Consider the following 26399-nt stretch of genomic DNA (forward strand, 5'->3'; position numbering starts at 1 on the left):
CACACTGGCTCTCCACACATTCTACTGAGATTACTTTTCCCCCCAAAGGTATGATCTAGCCAAAGTTAAGTGCATCCTTCACACTTCCCTGGGGAGAACAAGGAACAAGTCCATTTGACAGACTGCATCCTAAATATATTTCTGAATCAGAAGAATACCGAACAACTTAAGACTCTGCCCTGGATGGCCCAGGCTACCGCAACCCTGTCAGATCTCAGAAGCTAAGCTGGGTTTCCCCTGGTCAGTATTTGGATGGGAAACCACCAAGGATGTCCACGGTCGCTATGCGCATGTTAGTCTGTTATCTCTTGCCTTGAAGAAGAAGAAGATATTGGATTTATATCCCGCCCTCCACTCCGAAGAGTCTCAGAGCAGCTCACTATCTCCTTTATCTCTTTCCCCCACAACAGACACCATGTGAGGTGGGTGGGGCTGGAGAGGGCTCTCACAACAGCTGCCCTTTCAAGGACAACCTCTGCCAGAGCTCTGGCTGACCCAAGGCCATTCCAGCAGGTGCAAGTGGAGGAGTGGGGAATCAAACCCAGTTCTCCCAGATAAGAGTCCGCACACTTAACCACTACACCAAACTGGCTCTCCTTGAAAATCCAAGTCAGCTGTCACTTGACTGCAATTTTCACTCATTCAAGAGCGAAGGTCTTTTCAAGACTGGACAAAAGAACCTTAAAACAAATCTGATACCAAAGGACTATCTGATTCCCAGAATAATAATGAAAACAAGGGGGGGGGGAATACTAAAAAGCCACGTTTCTTGGAAGCCTTCACAAGGCAAGCATCTTCCTGTATCACTTTAAAAAAAAATAAAACTTAAACATAATTGAAAGAACAGCCTGCCCTTTCAGCAGCACAGGGAGCTGCAGTGGAAAATACAAAGCATACCAACGCAATGAATGGAACTCAGGCGAGAGACTCAGGTTCCAAATGGGAAGCAGCTGGGCAAGAGGCCAGGAAGTCTCCAGGAAAAGCCCCCCCCCCCCCCTACATCAAGAGTGGAACTGTAGCAGCAAGCACACAAACAGAAGAAACTCTCAACCCAATCCAGGGGAAGAGAGCTCTCCTGAAATTTTGCAGGCCGTTACTAGACCTGACTGGCATCCCACTGACATCTGGAGGGGTCAAGCTCCCGCCTCCATAAGATAGCTTGTTGGAGAGCAAGAATTTGAGGCTTAACTCAGCTCTGACCATCCATGAAGGAACAAAAGGGACACTTTCATTTACCTCCTCGGGGTAAAGAAGAAATGTCCAACTATTTCTAACACTGCCAGAGTCTACACGTGCAGCGGAAGTGAGCTAGTGATGGCGGAAAGTGGCATCAAGTCGCAAGCGTCTTGTGGAGTTTTCAAAGCAAGGGACACTCAAGAGGAGGTCTGCCATCACTTGCCTCTATGTAGCAACCCTGGACTTTCTTGGGGGTCTCCCATCCAAACCCCGACCAGGGCCCAACCCTGCTTAACTTCCAAGATCTGAATTAAAGGCACCTGAAAAATACAAACTAATAAACCAATAGATATCAAATCGTGAGCGTTTTATCTATATTACAAAACGTTCAAAATACTAAACTTCGTGAAAATAATTTACAAAAATTCAATTACGAAATTTTATCCTAAATCCACCGTATTGAGAACCTCATTGAAACAATGGAAATACAATACTAATAATCTTTTTTAATGTTTATGTTTAACTGTTTATGTTTCATTCGATTTATACCCGGCCCTCCCCGCCAAGGCGGGCTCATGGACATCTTCAATTTAAAGATTTCAGGTTCTCACGGCTGGTAACATCATTAGGGTTTGTAGAATCTTTCGGGATCAAGTGCCGTGTTCTACTGGAGAAAGTTTTCCTTCCAGACGTTTCGTTCTCAGCTGCGGAGAACATCCTCAGTGGCGTTGCAGCCGGAGCAGGCGCTCAGACCTTCTTGGCTGCTGGGCATTGAATGTTCCCTCCATGTCCCCTCCATGTTCTGTTGAATGCACAGCAGCCAAGAAGGTCTGAGCGCCTGCTCCGGCTGCAACGCCACTGAGGATGTTCTCCGCAGCTGAGAACAAAACGTCTGGAAGGAAAACTTTCTCCAGTAGAACACGGCACTTGATCCCGAAAGATTCTACAAACCCTAATCTTCAATTTAAATATGTGATACTTTATATATATTCTGCTACATGGCTCCAGCCAAACGCCTTTCTTGACCCAAGTCTTTCTGTTACAGAGGTGGATTGCCATTGCCTGCCTCTGCCTAGCGACCCTGGGCTTCCTTGGGGGTCTCCCAACCAAGTACTAACCACAGCCAACCCTGATCATCCAAGATCTGATGAGATTGGGCTAGCCTGGGCCATCCAAGTCAGGGCAGGGTAAGCTTCTACCACATCAGACTGCGGCTGCGAGCAACGCATGTACATACACACTAATTCAATAAGAAAGTCAGCATATAAGCAGTACAGTTTTCTTGCCTAGCCCACTCTATATGTCTGAGGCGAAATTATTTTTGTTCTTAAACACGGATTGTGTTTTTACGTTGGTTCTTTCAGCTGTGCTGTTTGGATTCAGCATGTGATTTAGACCCTTGAATGAACAGCAGATACTTCCTGTTTGAGAAACTGCTACTTCTGTGAGATGTCTATCTGCCGCCCCTAGCCATGATGGCTAAAAGAAAAGCTCCGTGTTCAGAAGCTGTCCCCTCCATGTTCTGTTTGCTAGCTTCCAAGAGGCATCTGGTTGGCCCCTATTAGAAACAGGATGTTGGACAAGACGGATTCTTGGTCTGAGCCAGTGAGGCTACTATTATTTTGACCAGCAGTCTGTATACAGTCCATTCCATCACCTCTGCGCCTGAGGTTGGTAGAGCTTGAACTGAGATCTGCTAGAGCTAGTCTCTCTGCGCACATTTTCTTAGGGAAGCAAGCCGAAGTACTGTCCTCGGCCAGGTATCTTTTCAACATCACTATCTCAAAATATCGGATAGCTTCCTCAAAAGCACGACTCAACGCACTTTTCTCTTCGGTGCTTTTGGGACGTTACGCCAGGTACCCATATCTGGAAAAATTGTGCCCCTGCAATTGCAACGAGGTTGAAAACAACTCCCCACATTGTTTTGCAGTGCCCTAATGACAATGACTTGAGGGCAAGACTAACCTCTCCGATTCTCGGGTCCTTGGCGGGGAGGCAGGAGGTTGAGCAAATTGCCTTCCTCCTGTCTGACGCTCATCCTGATGTTTCATTTAAGATTGCCCGTTTCTGTTACGCTGCTCAGTTGGAAAGGAGGGAAATTGAGAGTGTAAATCTTGGTTATGAGTTTTAACAATATGTGTAATAGTAGGAGTCAGGAATTTTGTGTAAGAGGTGATGGGTTTGTTTTTGTTTTTATGTTTTTGTTTGTATTAAGCTGGTCGGATGACCGTGAATAAAGAACTACTTCTACTACACCTCTGGGTTCCACCTAATTCTGTAAAATAGTAACGAGTCCAGTAGCACCTTTAAGACTAACAAATTTTATTGCAGCATAACCTTCTGAGAAACACAGCTCTCTTTGTCAGGTGCACCTGATGGAGAGAGCTGCATTTCTTGATCACTTAGGCTACAATAAAATTTATTAGTCTTAAAGGTGCCACTGGACTCTTTACTACTTTGCAGCAACAGAGTAACACAGCTAACTTCCCTGCACCTCACTCCTCTGCTAGCAACGGCAGCTTTACAGGCCCGCCATTGCCTGAGGCGCAATGAAGCAACCTTATCAAAAACGGGGGACTCTTTATGTTGCAGCATGAACAATTAGCAAATTATATGGAGCATGAGCTAAACTGGCCAGGAACATTGCAGCTGCACTGGATTCTCAGGGGTTGTAAGGTACCCTGAAGGCCCTCAAAGAACAAGCAAAGGAGAATAGTAGCCTACAGCACAACAGAGTTTAAGAACACTGGAATTTGTCTGGCTCCAAGGAAGGAAAACAACAGCAACTACCCCAGACCACACTCTAAAAAGAGTTTTTGTCAGGCCCAACACACCATAAAAGGGACAGAGGGTGGAGGGAAGGGCCATAATATTTTACAACAGGATACAAGAGCGGAAGAGAACGAGCGAAGCCCAGCAGGCTTGGCTCTGTCTTCTTTTGTCATTGTGAACACAGCCCTATCAATCACACCTTGCACTGAATCACAATACCAAGGGTGAGGTTTATGACTTACACTTCCCCGCACTGCACACCAATTTCCCCGTAGGAGCCCTGCTTGTTTTAAGAGCAGGGCCGGAAGCCAGGCTTTCCCCTGGAAGGCCCACTGATTGCTCCAGGTGAGAGGAAAATGGAAGTCACAAGGATTTAGGGCCATATATCATGGAGGAGGGATGCACATTCATTCCCCAGCAGAAAGCTGCAGCTAGGAACAAGCCTTCTCTTATCTGAGCGCCCAAATCTAGGCACAGGCTGCACTTTGCAACATTTATAAACGTATTATAAACAAAGCTACAAAGGAAAGTCCATTGTAAATGGATCGTTTGCTTTTTTTTTTTAATTACTATAAGGTTAAAAATGGAGGAAAGGTGCTATGGGTTTGTGTACTACTTTGCATCTTTTCTTTTCATACATTCTTTCATACATGCTTATGATCTATGTTCTTACTGGTGTAATTATGTACTTAGTTATCAAAGATTTCAGGTTTTCACGGCTGGCATCATCATTAGGGTTTGTAGAATCTTTCAGGCTCAAGTGCCATGTTCTACTGGAGAAAGTTTTTCTTCCAGACGTTTTGTTCTCAGCTGCGGAGAACATCCTCAGGACTCACTCAATGCACAGCAGCCAAGAAGGTCTGAGCGCCTGCTTCGGCTGCAACGCCACTGAGGATGTTCTCTGCAGCTGAGAACGAAACGTCTGGAAGGAAAACTTTCTCCAGTAGAACACGGCACTTGAGCCCGAAAGATTCTACAAACCCTAATAGTATGTACTTAGTGATTATGTGCTCAGAAAAGGTAACCAAAAGACCCCCAATCCAGCCCTGCCCTACATTTCAAGATATTTTGTCTCATTCTGGCCTAATATTTTTGTCTCATTCTGACATTCAGGAAATGATGCAATGTTACCAGTGCCTACAAACAACTCTATAAAAAGCAGCTGAACTGTTTAAATGAAATATAACGGAAACACTTTTTTTTATTGGGGCTTAATCAATGAGGTGCATCTATTCTCAATAGGCCTAATAATGATCCACACCATTGTGAATATATGGCTTGGAATCTTGCTAGTAGTACCTAATCACTGTTCCATGAACTTCTCCCAAGCATTATTTAAAAAGATGTCCTGTTTGTATTTCTATTTCTGACAACAGCCGTGTTAATTCTGCAATTTCTCCAATATACAAACTTTTCACATCTATCGACTAACATTGTTTTAAGTAGCTATTAACAAATTCACCAACTGTCTCTTGAAGCCACAGGACACCAACTTCAACGCACTGATTTAGGTTTATATAGTCTACTCTATACCAAATCATTGCTTTCATTTAACAATGGACAGCTCAATCTAGGTACTCCCTTATATTCAGCAGCAAGACAGAACAGGTTATTTTAAACATTCACATTAAGCCAGTTTCCATAGTACAGAAGAGAGCATATCATCGTTACCAGATCAGTGGAATATGGAAGAAAACCACTGCTACATTAACAGCTTACTTTGAGCTCAAGGTTTAATGAAATGGGGGGGGGGGGAGTTTGTGGAATTCCCATGTGTATTATTTTATACAGGCACATCTCTGTACTTAAAGCCTTGCCACCTATGGATAACTATTAATTCAGTGGTTTAAATTTGGAATGCATAAAGGAATCAACCATTCATGGTGCCACACCCGTATTCAAAAATAAGCTGCTTCTCTCAGCCAGAGAGTTCTACTGTGCATTTACATGTCAATTCAAGCATGAGAATACATACTGAACAGAACCTAATCCCTGCAGATGCTTTTCATTCATTAAAATAGCAGGCCATCTCCCAATGAGGCAAAACATAAGGCCTGATGTTGTTAGGGGTCATCAGAGATTTCCAGGCATTGCAAAACCTTGCGCTGGCAACAACCCAACACAGAAAGGCTCGAGGCCACCTAGAAAGCAATTTGTCATGTATCTCAGGATAGCTGAGAGATCTGTTGGACAGTTAGCAGAGTTCTGAAATCACTCCCATCACTGCTCTTCCATGTTCCTGTCTGATTTGTGACTTCTTCAGGTGTCCCAGATCAGCCTGGAGCATTCTCCTACAAAATCCAAAGCAAGACCAGATCTACAGGCACAACAGGATGAGCAGGCAGAAGATAGTTCTACCTAAGAGGGCAGCTGGATGATCCCCCTGTCGAATGAATGCACAGAAATCCAGCAATTCACTCACTGAGATTAGTGCCATTATCTCTCTCTCTCTCTGGTGAATGCCTCCAAAGCTCAGCATGGGTTTCTCCTCTTCCCAAGATTGGCATCAAGAGATGAGCAGGGATTCTGCACTGGACTTCTGAGATGTTCAGAAGTTCAAAAGAGAAGGCTGGGATCAGTAGCAACCCCTGGATACCAAAGCCTGATGAAATGTGTTGATTCCTCCATAATAAAGCCCCCAGCAAGCAGAAAATCAGTGCATCGTGGAGCCAGCTTCTAACCCACTGCTTTCCCTGCAGAGCAGGTTTGCATAGAGGGTTTTTAAAAAATAGCATGCCTCTAGCAGGTCACCTTCCTGCAGCGGTCCAGTCCATCTTGCTATCCCAGAACTCTGCTAATTTGTTCTGCAGGTTCTATATGGACAGCCTTTACTGAAGAATTTATTAATACTAAAGAATTTTTACATGACTCTCCAGTTCTTAATGCAGAGACTCCAGTTGGTAGAGAACACTGCATCTCCATTATTACCAGGAGTTGGGCAAAACATGCACATAACACCCATTCCTGCAGCTACCCTGTTGGCTGTCCACTGGTTACTGGGCTCAGTTTAAGCTACTGGCTATCACATACAAAGGCCGTTTTCCCACTGACCTTACTCCGGAGCGATGTCCCTCTTCACCGCGCAGCGTCTGCGCGGATTTCCCACCAACTGCTGCGCACAACCAGGAAGAGCCGCGGCTTTTGTGTCGCAGATGTAAACCGCTAAAAACCAGTTTACATCTGCGACGCAAAAGCCGCGGCTCTTCCTGGTTGTGCGCAGCAGTTGGTGGGAAATCCGTGCAGACGCTGCGCGGTGAAGAGGGACGTCGCTCCGGAGTAAGGTAAGTGGGAAAACGGCCAAAGTCTTTCACCGACCTGTGGGACATCCTCTCTCCCTTTGCTCTGCCATGATAGCTTTGCTCAGCTGAGCAGGGCCTTCTGCAGGCGACAACCTGCAAATGGGCAAAATCAACAACTGCCCGGACACATACACCTTCAGTTGAAATTAAGTCAGAACAGTTTTCAGCTAAACATTAGGAAAAACTTCCTTACAGAGCAGTTATCTTTAAAAAAAAGGGGATATTGGCTGTTTATGTAGGACTGATTCGTAGTCCATACAACATGTGCCAACTGATTCTTAGGCTGTACAACAACAACATGAGCAGCCATCAAAAACTGTCTATGATTGAATCATCTTTTTATTTTAGTCACATGTTTTAATAGTTATTTCATATTGTTTTTATAATGTTGTTATCCACCCTGAGCCCTCCTTGGGATAGGGCGGACTATAAATGACCTAAAATAGATAAAATAAAAATAATCTCCTTACATATACTAAACCCATCTTTCACTATATTTTAATGTATTCTTTTTTTCTAATGGCAAACTAAAATGATGTTGATGATGATGATGATATTGGATTTCTATCCCGCCCTATACTATGAATTCAAAGTCTCAGAGTGGTCATAATCTCCTCTACTTCCCTCCACCCCACAACAGACACCCTGTGAGGTGGGTGGGGCTGAGAGAGCTTTTTACAGCAGCTGCCCTTTCAAGGACAACCTCTGCCAGAGCTCTGGCTGACCCAAGCCCATTCCAGCAGGTGCAAATGGAGGAGTGGGGAATCAAACCTGGTTCTCCCAGATAAGAGTCCGCACACTTAAATAATGTATGTTATAATGCTAAAAAGTAAATTAGGTGGACAGGAACACCTCTGGGAAATACATGTTCTCAGTTCAACTCAGACTTGCAAGCAACAGAGCAATTAACAGACTGGATTTATTACCTTATTACACTCTCACCACCATTCTCCCATTCTGACATGTTACTGTTTTATTGGTTTCCCACATAAATGCTATCCAGATCAAACGTTCTTTCAATTTGTTAATTTTACTACTTTGCCATTGGATTCTAACTCTGTACCACTTTGCATTCTTAACCACTTCTCACCGGCTATACGGAGCTCTGCTCACTGTACCCCATTCCATTATCTGATGAAGTATGTATGCACATGAAAGCGGACATCCTGAATAAAGCTTTGTTGTTCTTAAAGGTGCTCCTGGACTCCTACTTTGTTCTATTGCTTCAGACCAACATGGCTGCCCACCTGGATCTATATGAAAACTGTTGTTGAGGAAGACTGTTATAAGACATTATATGAACTGTGGATTCCCTTTGGACATTTAAAGTTTTATGAAAATACTGAGATTCCCTGTTCTTGGTGAATGATCACATGTCCCCATGTCACTCTTGTATAAGAGAATCTTAGGTTGTATGTTTACAGAATTTTTATTGCAGTACCGGTAGTTATTATACATCTTTAAGTGGTTTACGTTTGACTGAGAGGCTGGTTTAAATGGAAGCATTTGCTTTGTTCAAACCTCTCCTATCCATGATCCTCAGTGGTGTTGCTTACCACTCAGTTACTAGCAGGAGCTAGGCAGCGCATGCATATTACATCCACTCTGCAGTCATTCCAAAGGTTGCCTATCAGTTAGAACAGGAGTGTCAAATGTCCGGCCCATGGGACTGATCTGACCCCCAAAGGGCTCCAATCAGGCCCACCAGAAACTGGCCATCATCTGCTTCCTTGGGCCGCCATTTTTTATTCCTCCTCTGTGTTGAGGCAGCCAAGCAAAGCAGCCTCTCACTCTTTCCCAAAGGGAGGAGGAGAGAGGAGGAGCCTCAGCCAATGGAGGAGCTTGGCTCTGTAGCTCTGCTGTGTGGCTGAGATAGCCTGGGGTGCCAGGCTTTCTCAATCGCCTAGCAGAGCTAGTGAGCCAAGCCTCTCTTTGTCTATTGGCTAAGACTCCTCCCCCTCTCCTTGTTCCTTAAGGCAGGATGGAAAGAGGAAGAGCTTCCCTTTGCCCAGTTCCCTCAATCCCACAGGAAAGATACAAAGAAAGCAGCTTTAAGAACAGCAACGTTTTATTCAAGGTATGAGTCTTTGCCTTGCTACAGAGAGGTTTTTTATCAATGCAACTGAGTTTGTTAGGCTTTTTATCAGTGCAACTGAGCTTGCCTCCCACGTTATTCATGCTCTCATGATCCAGTCTTTCTCAATAGGAAAGCATATGAACTGTTTAGAACAGGAATAACAACAAGCCAGGATTAGGCTGAGTGTGTGTGTCCAGACCAAGTTTATCCAGCACATTTCATTTGATTTTTCTTTCACATTTTCCTTATACCTCTGAGTGATAGGAGATTTTGAACTTAGCCTTCCCAGCTGATACTGACCACTATACATGGCTGTCTCTCTGTTCTTGCACAGTCCCATAGGAGTTGTTGTAATTTCTCTGGGGAAGACTATAGTTTTGAAGACAAACACATAGCCTTCAGTCGGTGTTATGGTGCCTTCACATGCTCTTTATCAGCACATGAAACAAATTATGTACAAAAGCTCACAATACCCAACCATTTCATGTTTTCCTCTGGGTCTTGGGACCATGAGTTTTCTGTAATGAATGTCAATAAATCAAAAGTAGGTTTGCAACTTACAAATGCAAACTTAAACAATACCTGAACAGCATACTCAAGATTGCTACAGTTCAGACATTGTCTCCAGTTTTTGATGCAGTAATTCAGAACAAGATGTGTCAGTTATCAGAGACTGTTAAAACAAAATATTGCAAGTGTGCTAATGTTTTAAGTGTGTCTTATTTTAAGTTAACAAATATTTAATTGTGTTTGTCCATGCCCTTTATAAAGTTTATATCTGTGCTATCTGGCATTACACTTGGCCTAGCCCAACAAGGTCTCATTTATGTCAAATCTGGCCCTCATAACAAATGAGTTCAACACCCTTGAGTTAGTGGGTTCGATTCAAGTTACAGGTTATCACATATAAAATACTGGGACACTCACTCTGAGGACAGCATTCTGAAGGTGCCATCCTGCAAATGGGTAAGATTGACAGATGCCCATGCATAATTATTCACTGCTGTGGCCCCCACTTGGTGGAACAACATGCCTGAGGAGATCAGGAAGGCTTCTGCACTTCTTTTATTCCACATAATGTGAAACAGAATTGTTCAGGAGGGTCTTCTCTTTTTTTGCATAGAATAAGGATGTAGTACCATGCAGTGGTTCAGGAGGGCAATTTTATAAAGGGAACAAGACTGTACTTTACTCCATTGTTATCGTATGTATTACTGTCATATTGTGTTGTCTCCTATTTTTATAATTCCATTTTATGCATTTTTATGCCACCTCATGCCTGCTTTTTTTACTGTCTCTCATTTTTGTAATCCTAATCCCACCGCATTTTTTCTTTATTATTGCAAACTGTTTACTGAATGTCCTGTACTATTTGACTGCACAGTTTATTTGCATTGAGGCTCAGAGAGAAAGGCGGGCTATCAATGAAGCAAATAAACTCTGGAAACCACAGCATTAGGGCTTTGCTTTAGAAGTGCAGGAAAGATTACTGGCTGCGCTAAAACAGCTGGACCAAGCAACTTTTCTGCAGATACCGCCAGGAACAAAAGTCAACAGTTGTAAACTGCTCTGATCAAAAACTAACCAAAGCCGAGTCATCAGAACAGGCACAAAAATATTGGGAACCATATTCCTTTTCTTAAGGTTTAAAAAAAAGGATATGGATGCGGTGTCATTTAAAAACACTGCCAAGCAAGTGACACCATCAGCTTGAATATTTTAAAACACTGTACAGCGCAAAGGAAAAAAGAAATGTCAGTGGAGCAAAGGGAAAAGTATGCAGATACAATTCTATAACACATTAAGATATCCCAGTAAGCAATTCAAACTTAGCATCATCATTTAAGAAGATATTGAAGATGAAGAAGAAGATATTGGATTTATATCCCGCCCTCCACTCCGAAAAGTCTCAGAGCGGCTTACAATCTCCTTTACCTTCCTCCCCCACATCAGACACCCTGTGAGGTGGGTGGGGCTGGAGAGGGCTCTCACAGCAGCTGCCCTTTCAAGGACAACCTCTGCCAGAGCTATGGCTGACCCAAGGCCATTCCAACAGGTGCAAGTGGAGGAGTGGGGAATCAAACCCGGTTCTCCCAGATAAGAGTCCACACACTTAACCACTACACCAAACTGGCTCTCTTTAACATTTGCAAAGGTGCTTAAAAGGCACTGTATATTGATAAAAATGTACAGGTCCTTGTCCACAAGATATGCAAGGCATGCCTTGTTATCAGGAAATAGGCATGAGTCCAGATATTAAGAGAAACGTGGAAAGATACAGTGATGTGGATTTCAGTAGGGTGAAATGACTGACAGGGCTTCAAGAAGCCTGCTGTGGATCCAAGGGGCACCTTGCTCCCAAACAGATTTACTGGAATTTAGCTTTTCCTGTGCTCAGTGAACATATCTGCAAATAAAAGCATTTCGGTCCACAGCATTTGATATGGAGAATGGTTGTCAACACAAAGATATACAACCAGTGAAAGGGAAAGATGCTTTTTAAAAGTTAAAGTTGGTACAAACTCTGACTTACCTTCCCTGTCAGAACAGAGGGAAATTCTGTGTCAAACTTGTTGCTCAAGCCAAACCTTAAAAACAAAAAAGACAAGAAAAAGAAAAAGCATTTCCACCCAACCTAGGCTTCTTTCTTTCTTTCACCTTGAGTTATACAGTACTTGTTTTTATCCATAACACTTTCAAATGAGCACCAAAGTGAGCAGTTTGCAGAGCAATGCGGACATGTTAACAGAAACATATTTCCTTTTTTTTAGCAAGTAATTTCAAGGCATTAATTTAGGAACTGTGTGCCTGTGCTCCTCATTACAGCTGACAAAGCAATTGTATTTTATATTCTGCCAAGTGCCCAGCATTCACTCCACCAGTTCACCACCTAAGCCTACAATTTGATTAACTGTAAACTCATTAGGGTTTGTAGAATCTTTCGGGCTCAAGTGCCGTGTTCTACTGCTGTGGTCAGAGCGCCTGCTCCGACTGCAACGTCACTGAGGATGTTCTCCGTAGCTGAGAACGAAACGTCTGGAAGAAAAACTTTCTCCAGTAGAACACGGCACTTGAGCCCGAAAGATTCTACAAACCCTAATGATGTTACCAGCCGTGAAAACCTGAAATCTTTGATAACTGTAAACTGTTCTCTTTGGGAATTATTTAGCAGTATTCAGGGTGTAATTGCCCAACAATGATTTAGAACTATTATCTTCTGAAGCCTACTACTCTTTGCCATGCTTTCCATGCATAACTACTGACATAACAACATCTTAATAGTGACCCCAGACAATTCTTCATAGGACAGGATCAGACAACAGTGGTACCTTGACTTCTCAGCTGATATCTCAGTAAGGTGACCTCGGGTCTTATCTCACAATTCAGGAAAGCTAACTGTTTTAGCTTTCCTGAAAGCGTCATACCCATTTATACTACCCAAAGCATCATACCCATTTATACTACCCACATTCATCTTATGAAACTGCTCTGGAATTTGGGGATGTTTGCTGGTAATGGCATGGTGGCTAGCCAACAGGTGCCCTCCAGAACTGGCTCCCACCTCCTCCTGTTTCAAAAGATGCAGCATCTTTTCAGAACTCACCCAGTCACAAAAAGGGGTGAGGAGGGGAGATAGGTAATGAATATAGCAAGAGTGCGGCAAACATCTATTAAAGCATGTTTGCCTGCACCTTAGGTGAAGAACTTCAGCCCTCTGAATGGACTATAAACCCCATCACAGAATCCTGCACCGCCTTCACTGTATGCACAAATCAAGAGACTTGTTAAAGGGCAGAGTACTAGAGTATCGAGGGCAGAGTACTAGAGTATAAACAGCTTTTAAGGTGCAATTCTTTGTTTTTGTTAAATACAATATTCTGAACTTCACACACCAATGCAACATTAACTGTATTCAAGCTGTAATCCTTAGGGCTGTATTCAAGAACAAATGTTTGAAGCTATCACCAGGGGCTTTACCAGAAACGAAATTCAGGGGCCAGCTTAGACCTGTTTCAGTTGCATCCGAAGCAGACTGAAATCTGAATCAGCTGTTGGGGACAGACTATTCACCAAGAGAGAATAAAAATGACAAGGGTCAGTCCTCAACATGCTGCTTTTCGCTCCGACGTAAGACAGAAAAGGAAGCAGCACACTCAGCCTGGATTTTGTACGTCTTTCATTCAAAGCAGGTTGCCTCTGTACGACTGGTTGCAGCCTCCACTGCACCAGTGTGCCTCATGCAGCATTCCAGATAAACTGATGAGTTCATCCCAGGTCTGCACAGCTCCACCTATTATCAGAGATGTAAAATTTCCAGAAATTTTGAAATTACAGAAAAAGGGAAACAAGTGGGGTTGGGGAGAAACTGAAATGCATGTCATATTTTCCTTTTACATTTAAACTTCCTTTTAATGATTCAGCACCATAAATTGTACCACTTATAAGTTAGTTTGCATGTAAAACCGTACTACTTAGCATATTTACGAAATTTAAATTTAGGGTTGGGGGGGGGGTTTGTTTTCTGTAAGAAAAACTAACAATAGTGTTTGAGAAACTGCTGCACCTTTTGTTACCACAGCACACGTACTTAATTTCCGTCATCTGAGTGGCAGGTGACAAAAATATTAAAACCAAAGTAGAAAACAAATTTTATAGTACACCATACTGTTATGCGGACAAATAGATTCAGGTGGGTAGCTGTGTTCGTCTGAAGCAACAGAAAAAAGTCCAGTGGCACTTTTAAGAACCACAAACTAACAGCATGTTTGGACACGAAGCAAACCTTTATAACACAGAAAATACTGAACTCTTTAATAATATTATCACTAAATACATTATATTATTGGGCTTCACGTGGTGCAGGGGTTAAGAGCCGTAATCTGGAGAATCAAGACTGTAATCTGGAGAATCAAGACTGTAATCTAGAGAATCGAGTTAAATTTTGCCCTCCTCCACATAAAGCCCACTGGGTGACCTTGAGTCAGTAAAATAAGTCTAGCTCACCATCTAAAAGAGTTAGCATTTAAGGCTGCCAGCCAATCTTTGGATCTCCTGGCAACACTACACACAATGCCATATGATAATTATTATTACATTATATCAATTGTTGCCAAAATGTACAAAATTAGATATAAAATTATCTTGAAAATATTGTATATGTCAACTATATATATGAATTATAATTAACTAATATAGAATGTCTTTAAATAAAAATTGAAATGCTACATGTCTGGAGTACAACCTTCTCTTTCATTTCATTCTAAAACAAAAAAAAAATTATAAGAGGTTTTCCTGGTGTAGTCCAAATTTCCCAATTTTCCTCTGAAAAAAAATTAAGGAAGTCCTCAATGTTTTTCATGCTATGCATTTGGAATGAATGAAATGCTTTTTGTGATGAGGTTCTTTTACTCAAAAAGCAAGTCTTTTTTTATAGAAGGCATTAATTTGGGGTTTTTCAGTGTTCCCCCCTAAGTTCCCATCTTTTCTACAAGGAAAGAAAAAATGGAAAAAGTCAGACTTTTGCGGGCTATACACCTGGAGTGTGAAAACTCTTACTTAAGGAAACATTTCACTCATTTTAGAGGGGGAAAAACAATCAAAAATAAAAAGGCGGCAGCCATGAATACAGTCAGTTGAAATAAATATTATTACACAGTTAGCCATTGAACTGTTCCTAAATAATTGCTTTTTTCCTCTCCCTGCGATTAGGGCACCATAGTTGGAGACAGTTTGGTAAGCTTTTCTTGTAGCGTCCCTGGTGTTACCTGTTATTTTTATTTGTGAAGTGTTTTTGGGAAGGTGAGCTCTTTGCCACTGCCTTTTTCTCCCCCACCCCTTAGTCTGTATATGAATTTGGGATGGTGAGACTCAAATTGCTTTGACCTCCCCCCCACCCCCACCCACCGTTTGTATGTGAATTTGGAGGGTTTTTTCCTCTTGCTGGCAGGCCCCAGATATTTCAGGAAAAGAGGGTGTGGAAGAGGTTCCTTTCCTATCGTATGGGGTGGATTCTAAGTAATTTTGCCAGGGCCATTATCTGAGTAGACCTGCGATGTATTGTTGGTCTTCCTTGCCCTGATTTTCTGTTGATGTTTCTTTTGCTTGTATAAATCCGTTCTTAAAAACTTTACTTTTAAAGTTTACTCCATGTCCCAGTAAATTTTCAATTTTTATTGTGGGTTATATATATCTGGAATGTGCTAAATAAACTTTTAAAAAAAAAAACAGAAGGAAAAAATATTCTACTTGGAAAAATTGAAAACGTGCCTTCAGCCCTGAATTTCCCAGTTCTTCCCTGGGCCTTCAAATTCCTAACCAGACTTTTGAGTAATAAGCCTGAAATACATTTGGCAAATCAAAAGTAACTTTCTGCAGGGCTTTTTTTGTAGCAGGAACTCTTTTGCATATTAGGCCACACACCCCTGATGTAGCCAATCCTCCAAGAGTTTACAGGGCTCTTACTACAAGGCCTACTGTAAACTCTTGGAAGACTGGCTACATCAGGGTGTCAAGTTCCAGGTCTTTCAATAAAGAGACTATTTGTTGGAATCAAATAAGTACTTTAATAGAAAGAAGCATGGTACTCTCAGACAGGTCAGTGTGAAATCTGACCAGGCAAATCATGGCAAAGAATATATAGACGGTTATTGACAGTTAATAGCGCTTGGGCATTTCAAACTATCAAAGGTTAGTTACAATAACAACTATGTGGCGATAAAGATAGCTGTGGGAAAAGGGAGGATGAGAGGATGTCCTTGGAGGCCCTAGCTTTTTAGCCTCTGCAATTACACAAAACATTGCATTCTTCAGAAGACATAACGCAGAGCTAAGCCGTAAAGCAAGAATTACCGCTGCTTACCGGGCTTACAATAAACAAGGAACTTGACACAGGGATGTGTGGCCCAATATGCAAAGTAGTTCCTGTTACAAAAAAGCCCTGACTTTATGTATTTTTGAATCTCTATTAATCTAGAGAATTTCAAAGAAATATACATCTGCACACCTGGCAGGTGATAGTCATAGTCCTAAAGAAGCAGTAAGGGCAACAGGGAAAAGAACCAGGTTTAAACAGCATCCTTTCCATTTTGCTCCCAAAAGCATTCTAGGCGGCTGGCCAAGGGAGCCCTGATTCTCTAAGGCTGACACCCTGGAACTCTTGGGGATCAAGCAGATACCCCAACACCACTGAATGTAAACTTAACAAACCTGCCATCTCTTATTTTGCATTTTCTGGCCTCTAGAACCAAGCTGGCAATCTCCGTCATCTCCAGACTCGGTTCTGATAGACAGCAGGCTTGACAAATAGAACCCATTAAATTTTTTTAACTGACTAGAACAGCATTCAAGCAGATTACACAGATGCGGTCTTTGAAATGCCCTGACCTAAAAGGCACAGGGTCAGACCCAGTTAGTGCTTGGATGGGAGAACACCAGTTAAGTACAGGGTTGCTACGCAGAGGCAGGCAATGGCTACGTAGGGTTGCTACGCAGAGGCAGTGCAATCTCATCAGATGGCGAACTGCCTCTAAATGTCTTTTGCCTTAACCAGGATGGCTCCAGACTAGCCTGATCTTGGCCAATCACAGGGTCAGTCTGGTTAGATGGGAAGACCAGGCTGACTACACAAAGATAAGTAATGGCAAGCCACCTCCGAATGTCTCTTGCCTTGAGGATCATTGCAAGTCAGATGAGATTTGACGGCACTTTGCGCCACCACCAGTTTTAGAAACACACACTGAAAATACATAAAAATGTCTGTACACTCTACAATGTTGACTTAAGCATTCCCATTAAATTTAGGGTCTTCCATACTGGAGGACTGAGGTACTGATGGCCAACTGTACAGCAAACACAGTGGGAGGATGATGGAGGTTGGGGGTGACAGACAGATTAAGCAACACCCCAATTCTGACAAAGCAGCCTGTGGCTCACAATAATGCGCTATCATTAAAGGTGCCACAAGATCCTTTGTCACTTTGGCTGCAGCAGTTTAACATGACTGGAGTAATCACTGTTTCTAGATTCATTAATTAAACCATTTGAGTTCCTTTGGCAAAGGAATAACTGATTGTCATCTCACAAAGCAATCAGCATTTCTTTATAATCTTTGTTATCTGCAAAATCCAAATAAATGAAAGAAGACAGGGTGGCATATGGCATATTTCCATTTATATCTTAAGCTCTCACTGAACAAGTTTGCTATTTTGGATACCCCTCACCCTGAGTTTTCTGTAGAAATTTAAAGCTAAAAATTACATTCGCTGATTTTAAGCATTAACTTTCATTTTATGAAAGATTTCAGGTTTTTCACGGCTGGTAACATCACTAGGGTTTGTAGAGTCTTTCGGGATCAAGTGCTGTGTTCTACTGGAGAAAGTTTTCTTTCCAGACGTTTCGTTCTCAGCTGCGGAGAACATCCTCAGTGGCGTTGCAGCCGGAGCAGGCGCTCAGACCTTCTTGGCTGCTGTGCATTGAGTGGGGCCAGGGCTGCTGGAGAGCTGCTATTTCTAGGCTGGAGGGGGTGTGATGAAAGGGCAATTGGTTTGTGGATGTGCCCATTGTTTGGTGGGGCTTCCTGGAAGGGTAGTGATAAGGAAACTGGCTGTTGAATGTGACCATTGTTCTGTGGTAATTGCTGGGAAGGTTGGAAGGGGTTTGAAGATAAGGAAGATGGTTGTTGACTGTGCTGATTGTTCTGTGGAATTTGCTGGTTGTTCTGAGACTTTCTACAGACTATAAATTGCAGAAAGTCTCAGAACAACCAGCAAATTTCACAGAACAATCAGCACAGTCAACAACCATCTTCCTTATCTTCAAACCCCTTCCAACCTTCCCAGCAATTAACACAGAACAATGGTCACATTCAACAGCCAGTTTCCTTATCACTACCCTTCCAGGAAGCCCCACCAAACAATGGGCACATCCACAAACCAATTGCCCTCTCACCACACCCCCTCCAGCCTAGAAATAGCAGCTCTCCAGCAGCCCTGGCCCCACTCAATGCACAGCAGCCAAGAAGGTCAGAGCGCCTGCTCCGGCTGCAACGCCACTGAGGATGTTCTCCGCAGCTGAGAACGAAACGTCTGGAAAGAAAACTTTCTCCAGTAGAACACGGCACTTGATCCCGGAAGACTCTACAAACCCTAACTTTCATTTTATTTATACACACATAGAGCGGGCTTTTTTTGTAGCAGGAACTCATTTGCATATTAGGCCCAAACCCCTGATGTAGCCAATCCTCCTGGAGCTCACAGTAGGCCCTGTAATAAGAGCCTGGTAAGCTCTTGGAGGATTGGCTGCATCAGCGGTGTGTGGCCCAATATGCAAAGGAGTTCCTGCTACAAAAAAAGCCCTGCACACACTTATGTCATGTCCTTTTGAAGGTAAACATAGTGGCCCCATGATGGCACAGAGTGGTAAAGCAGCAGTACTGTGGTACTGTGGGTCTGAACTCTGCTCACGACCTGAGTTTGATTCCGGCGGAAGCTGGATTCAGGTAGCCGGCCCAAGGTTGACTCAGCCTTCCATCCTTCCGAGGTCGGTAAAATGAGTACCCAGCTTGCTGAGGGGAAAGTGTAAAAGACTGGGGAAGGTAATGGCAAACCACCCCATAAAAAGTCTGCCGTGAAAACGCTGGGAAAGCAACGTCACCCCAGAGTCGGAAACGACTGGTGCTTGCACAAGGGACCTTCCCCTTTCCTTTGAAGGTAAACAACATTTTCAAGCCAAGATAGAAACAAACTGAAGTCCATTCTATAGCCGAATTTCCTTCTTTTTGTTTCACTCTCCATTTGTAAGGCAATTTGTCCTGGTTGTGGTTAGAAGGCTGAAGGAACAGTCCTAAGCAAGTCTACTTGTAAGTAAATCCCATTTAACATAAGAACATAAGAGAAGCCATGTTGGATCAGGCCAACGGCCCATCAAGTCCAACACTCTGTGTCACACAGTGGCAAAAAATTTTATATACACACATACACTGTGGCTAATAGCCACTGATGGACCTGTGCTCCATATTTTTATCTAAACCCCTCTTGAAGGTGGCTATACTTGTGGCCGCCACCACCTCCTGTGGCAGTGAATTCCACATGTTAATCACCCTTTGGGTGAAGAAGTACTTCCTTTTATCCGTTTTAACCTTTCTGCTCAGCAATTTCATTGAATGCCCACGAGTTCTTGTATTGTGAGAAAGGGAGAAAAGTACTTCTTTCTCTACTTTCTCCATCCCATGCATTATCTTGTAAACCTCTATCATGTCACCCCGCAGTCGACGTTTCTCCAAGCTAAAGAGTCCCAAGCGTTTCAACCTTTCTTCATAGGGAAAGTGCTCCAGCCCTTAATCATTCTAGTTGCCCTTCTCTGGACTTTCTCCAATGCTATAATATCCTTTTTGAGGTGCGGCGACCAGAACTGCACACAGTACTCCAAATGAGACCGCACCATCGATTTATACAGTGGCATTATGATACTGGCTGATTTGTTTTCAATTCCCTTCCTAATAATTCCCAGCATGGCGTTGGCCTTTTTTATTGCAGATGCACACTGTCTTGACATTTTCAGTGAGTTATCTACCACGACCCCAAGATCTCTCTCTTGGTCAGTCTCTGCCAGTTCACACCCCATCAACTTGTATTTGTAGCTGGGATTCTTGGCCCCAATGTGCATTACTTTGCACTTGGCCACATTGAACTGCATCTGCCACGTTGACGCCCACTCACCCAGCCTCAACAGATCCCTTTGGAGTTTTTCACAATCCTCTCTGGTTCTCACCACCCTGAACAATTTAGTGTCATCCGCAAACTTGGCCACTTCACTGCTCACTCCCAACTCTAAATCATTTATGAACAAGTTAAAGAGCATGGGACCCAGTACCGAGCCCTGCGGCACCCCACTGCTTACCGTCCTCCACTGCGAAGACTGCCCATTTATACTCACTCTCTGCTTCCTATTACTCAGCCAGTTTTTGATCCACAAGAGGACCTGTCCTTTTACTCCATGACTCTCAAGTTTTCTAAGGAGCCTTTGATGAGGAACTTTATCAAAAGCTTTCTGGAAGTCAAGGTAAACAACATCTTTTTACTCCCAGGAAAGTGGGTTTGTCACTAAGGGACCTCAGCAATCCTTAACTTTCAATCCACTAATTCTGCAAAATCCCCAGTGACTGAATAATTCATGTGTACTGAAAAAGTCCAGGCAATTGCTATGCTTTTGCCCACTCACTAATTTAGCACGTCCTACAAACCTATCCCATCATCCTGCTACCTTAACAGATGTGATACCACACAAAACAAACATCAGAGTTATGAGGGAGAAAGCAGATCAAAGATCTCAGTGAGAACTGCCATCATTTTTAGAAAAATGTTTTAAAATGCTCAGAAACCCCTGGTTCATAAAGAATGCTAAATCAGACATTCTGCCTTTTATGCAGTAACTGCCTGAAAGTATCTTTTATACAACATAACAGATACTTTCAGGCAGTTACTGCACAAAAGACAAAATGTCTGATTTAACATTCTTTATGAGCCATGGGTTTCTGAACATTTTAAAACATTTTTCTAACAATGGTGGCAGTTCTCGCTGAGATCTTTGATCTGCTTTCTCCCCCATCACTCTGATGTTTGTCTTGTGTGGTATCACATCTGTTAAGGTAGCAGGATGATTGGATAAATGAACTAAGGAGTCCCATGGGGCAGAGTGGTAAGCTGCAGTACTACAGTTCAAGCTCTGCTCGCAACCTGAGTTCGATCCCTGTGGAAGCTGGGTTCAGGTAGCTGGCTCAAGGCTGACTCAGCTTTCCATCCTTCCAAGGTCAGCAAAATGAGTACTCAGCTTGCTGGGGAGAAAGTGTAGATGACTGGGGAAGGCAACGGCAAACCACCCTGTAAAAAGCCTGCCAAGAAAAGTCATGATGTGACTTCACCTCATGGGTCAATAATGACTTGGTGCTTGCACACCTTTACCTCTTACCTTAAATGAACTGGCTCATCTCGGAACTAACTGCACCAAGACCGCAGTCCCAGTTTAAATGTTTTTTTTAAAATTGTTTAATATTCATGCAGAAGCAGTATCAACAAGGCGGACGTCCTTACCTTATTATACCATCAAATTGGCCTCCCTAAACTGTTACTTAAGTTGGGCCAATGCAGCTGATATCCTTGACACCAAAACCGTATTTAACTGATGTGTCCACACCATTCCATGCCGCATTGAAATCAACACTGAGTTAAACGGCTTAACTTGTATAAATTTTAATCTGTTTTTAATTGTTTGATTCTGTTTTATTGTTGGCTGGATTGTTTTATTGTGTTGGAACCCACCCTGAGCCCATCACGGGATAGGGCGGGTTATAAATCGACAAAAATAAATAAATAAATAAACATAAAATATATCTACGCAGGAGACCAAACCCTTCTCCAAGTTTGTTTTCTTGAAATTCAAAAATACTAGTTGTGTTCTGAAGTGCTTAGCTGGATATGCTCCTAACTTTAACTCAGGAAACAGAACAATTTTCTTTTATCCTAAGTTACTTCTACTGACGAATTCTAAAACTTTCTAGAAAAATGAGGCCTGGAGGCGATGTCCAAAAGTTTACCAAAAGTGTGGAAGGGGAGCAGCCTTGCAGTGGTTTCCTTGCAGGGGAGGGACGGTGGCTCAGTGGTAGAGCATCTGCTTGGGAAGCAGAAGGTCCCAGGTTCAATCCCTGGCAACTCCAAAAAAGGGTCCAGGCAAAAAGGTGTGAAAAACCTCAGCTTGAGACCCTGGAGAGCCGCTGCCAGTCTGAGAAGACAATACTGACTTTGATGGACCAAGGGTCTGATTCAGTATAAGGCAGCTTCATATGTTCATATGTATGTTGTTTGTCTGATCAGACACAAGTTTCCACCAGGAGAGCTGAAAGTCAGGTGGGACAGGTCCTCAGGTCTCCATTCTCTCACTGCTGCTCTTCGACATCTGTATGAGGCTGGTAGAGCTTTGGGGTTACGTGTCATCAAAATGCAAGATGACAATCAGACCTATATGTCATTATCCAAGTCTCCGGATGCATCCATCTTGGCTATGAACTAGGGTTTTGAGGCTATAGTCAGGTGGCTGAAAGAGGTCAAGATAAAGGCGCATCCGATAAAACAGAGTAATGCTGGTCAGCAGGAAGGCTGATTTTCTAGAAGGACATGTGTCACCGTGCAAGGAGAGGGATCTGTGGCCCGCTGGGGAAAGGGAGTGGAATGCAAGCAGTGAGCTCCAGCTCCCTGCATGTCAGGAGAAACGGAGGGAGGCTGAGAAAAGCACACCTTTCAAATCATCCATTCCCAGGAATCAAAGCCCAAGTGCATCAGTATTTAATGCAAGAGCTTTCCAAAACACGCCAGTGAAATCTATAATGGGAAACTGGAAGTGCAAAAAAGTTGAAGGCAGCAGGAAAACCCAATATGAGATAGATTGATTCAATCAAGGCAACTTCGGCCCTCAGTTTACAAGACCTGAGCACGGCTGTTAACAATTGGCTGTTAATGACAGGACATTTTGGAAGGTGTTGATTCATGGGGTTGCCATAAGTTGGTGGTGAATCTATGGCACTTAACACACGCAGGCATTTATAATGTGTACAATGGGATAAGTACACCTGAAGTTCCCTTATATTCAATAAGGCGATTAGTCTATCAAAGTCAGTCTTGTCTACTCTGACCAGCGGTGGCTCTCCAGGTTACATTTGAGAAACTATGTCTGATACATTGGACTAGATCCAAACCACGGAATTAAATCCAAAGGTGCCCTTCTGGTTATAGGAGAACTTCTTAGTATTCAATCCTATGTTTGCATTCAAGAGACTACAAATATCATAACCAGAAAAATTTTAGATGGCAGGGAAGTGTCAAAAAGATAATGAAGGATTTAAAAATAACACTTAGATCACTTTGTAAAAATTGAGAATGAAAGGAGAACGGGGGGGGGGGGGGGGGAAGAACAGTAAGAACAGGATTATCACTCAATCAGGGATTTTTTTCCTCCCTCCCCCCGCCCCCCGGAGCCAGAGCGGAAAAAATTACTCTTAATGATTAAGAAAGATAATTTTACACACTACTCTCCTACTTTGATATATTTATTGCTCCACTGGTTCTCCTCCACCCCCCCCAAAATAAATCCAAACATACTGTGATATAAACTTAGCTTGTTATTACTACTTAGTCTTTGCATATGTCAAAATATCCTCATCCTAATTTACTGTTCACCTATGTAGAAGCATCTACATATATATATGAAATGTTAACTTCCATTTCGATGTATCTGAAGAAGTGTGCTTGCACGTGACAGCTCATAGCTTGAATAAACTTTTGTTCATCTTAGGTGCCACTGGACTAAAAAACTGTGATGAAAAATTAGTCCTCGGGAGAAAGTTGTAGTCCTTTTGGCTTTAAGCCTCCCCTGGACTAAACTCAAGTTCACTTAAAACTATGTGCAGATTTTTTGATGTAAATAAGGATCTTGAGAAATTTGTTAAATCCTGTTATATTTTGTTGTTAAGTTAGATCAACAATACTTAGTAAGAAGAATGCGTTTCCCTCCGAAGTTCTACAAGGGAGATATCATCGAGTCCCTTTAGGCGACACACTCTGTTCCTGTGGAGCGAATATTCCTGACTCAATTCAGCATATAATGCTTGATTGTTCCTTTTATCAGAATTTCTGTAAAGATTCATTTTGCAAGCTTTCTTTCTCCACAGATTTATCTATTCTGCCTCCCTGTTATTATTTATTAAATGATACTGAGGGGGAGGTTAGCGAGGCTGTGGCAAAATTTTTGGCTGACATCCTTAAATTTAAATCTGACCATGTATGAATGCATCTGTAAGCTCGGTTTCGTTTTGATTTCATCTCCAATGTTTAAATTTTTATATTCTGTGTATTTTTATTTGCAACTGTTATGCCATTAAAGGTTTGGTATTGGTAAAACTTGGTAAGAAGAACTGAAGAGAAAGGAAGATAAGAAATTTCCATTAAATCAGTACTACAATAGATTATTATGTTTAGTTTCATTGAATATACTTAGGATATTATTATTTTATATAAAAATGTAAACTTGAGGTGTTCTAATTGTAAAATTATATACTGAAAATTCAGTTTGTCAATAAAAATGATTTAAATGGAATAAACGGTGATAAAAATAGACTAAATAAAGCATTGCTGAAAGAAGCAAATACCAGAAACAACAATCAAGAAAATTATTTTTAAAAGAGGAAAAAATAGAAGAAGAAGATGATATTGGATTTATATCCCGCCCTCCACTCCAAAGAGTCTCAGAGCGGCTCACAATCTCCTTTCCCTTCCTCCCCCACAACAGACACGCTGTGAGGTAGATGAAGATATTGGATTTATATCCCGCCCTCCACTCCGAAGAGTCTCAGAGCGGCTCACAATCTCCTTTCCCTTCCTCCCCCACAACAGGCACCCTGTGAGGTAGATGAAGATATAGGATTTATATCCGGCCCTCCACTCCGAAGAGTCTCAGAGCGGCTCACAATCTCCTTTACCTTCCTCCCCCACAACAGGCACCCTGTGAGGTAGATGAAGATATAGGATTTATATCCTGCCTTCCACTCCGAAGAGTCTCAGAGCGGCTCATAATCTCCTTTACCTTCCTCCCCCACAACAGACACCCTGTGAGGTAGATGAAGATATAGGATTTATATCCCGCCCTCCACTCCAAAGAGTCTCAGAGCGGCTCACAATCTCCTTTACCTTCCTCCCCCACATAGACACCTTGTGAGGTAGATGAAGATATTGGATTTATATCCCGCCCTCCACTCCGAAGAGTCTCAGAGCGGCTCACAATCTCCTTTACCTTCCTCCCCCACAACAGACACCCTGTGAGGTGGGTGGGGCTGGAGAGGGCTCTCACAGCAGCTGCCCTTTCAAGGACAACCTCTGCCAGAGCTATGGCTGACCCAAGACCATGCTAGCAGGTGCAAGTGAAGGAGTGGGGAATCAAACCTGGTTCTCCCAGATAAGAGTCCTCTCACTTTACCGCTATGACTGACCCAAGGCCATTCCAGCAGGTGCAAGTGGAGGAGTGGGGAATCTAACCCGGTTCTCCCAGATAAGACTTAACCACTTAACCACTACACCAAACTGGCTCTCCAGATGCAAATAAACCAGATGCATCACAAGTGCTACAAAATTCACCTTGTACACAACTAATATATCTTTAACAGGGGTCCCCAACCCCTGGGCCATGGACTGATCTCGGTCCGTGGTCTGTTAGCAACTGGGCCGTGAGTTGTATAATATTTCATTATATATTACAATAAAGGGCACAATCGTATCATCTCAAAGCCATTCCATCCGCCCTCCCCGGTTCAGTGGAAAAATTGTCTTCCATGAAACCGGTCCCTGGTGCCAAAAAGGCTGGGGATCACTGGTCTATAGCAAGCAAGCAATGCACACTCAACAACACTACCAAAAATGTGCTGAATTTTTAAATACATAAAAAAGTTTGAATGCATGCAAATTAATGCTAAATAACTAATAATTAAGCCTAGGACTTTTAAGTTTAAAAGATTGCACTTGCTGATTATTTAAAAATTTTAGAAGGGGAATACAGAAAAGACCCAAGATCCTTGTATCTATGTAGTGTGGGATAAAAGATTTCACAAAAATATATCTTTATTCTGCTTTCAAAAGTTTAAAATTGCTGATTTTTACGGGAGAAATGTTCAATAAAAAAGTCAGTACTCACACTCAAGTATAAATTTAACAATCACCGAAGCGCCTACAGTTTTACTCTTCAACTACCAAAGGTGTTCAGTTATCTGTATTTACAATCACTACACTTCATAAAATTTAGCAGCATGGGGAGTGTGTTTTTGTCTGCACTGCAGCACAGGAGCCAACGGAGGAAGTTACTCAAGGGGGAGTGAGGGAAGCACAGCTAAACAGTAGGGCTGGACAGCCAAGGGCTGTTTGGCAGCTGTTCAGAGAGGAAACCAGGAGCAGAAGAGTTTGCTCTCCATTCAGAGGGATTCATTCTGATTAGAGCTGTCCATTTGCTACTCTTGGAAGCCTCAAATCAACTGCTTTCAC

At 42.7% G+C, this 26399-nt stretch overlaps 1 protein-coding gene across 1 annotated transcript in view; it reads right to left on the reverse strand.

The window, feature by feature from the left end:
* Positions 1 to 26399, reverse strand: part of LOC132579104 (cysteine-rich hydrophobic domain-containing protein 1-like) — a 40663-nt gene that overhangs the window by 12180 nt on the left and 2084 nt on the right. The window contains exon 2 of the mRNA XM_060249272.1: positions 11861 to 11915. Coding sequence (XP_060105255.1) covers positions 11861 to 11915 — 55 coding nt within the window. The remainder of the gene's footprint in view (positions 1 to 11860; positions 11916 to 26399) is intronic.

Source organism: Heteronotia binoei, chromosome 11, assembly GCF_032191835.1.
Source record: "Heteronotia binoei isolate CCM8104 ecotype False Entrance Well chromosome 11, APGP_CSIRO_Hbin_v1, whole genome shotgun sequence".
NCBI classification, from domain to species: Eukaryota; Metazoa; Chordata; class Lepidosauria; order Squamata; family Gekkonidae; genus Heteronotia; species Heteronotia binoei.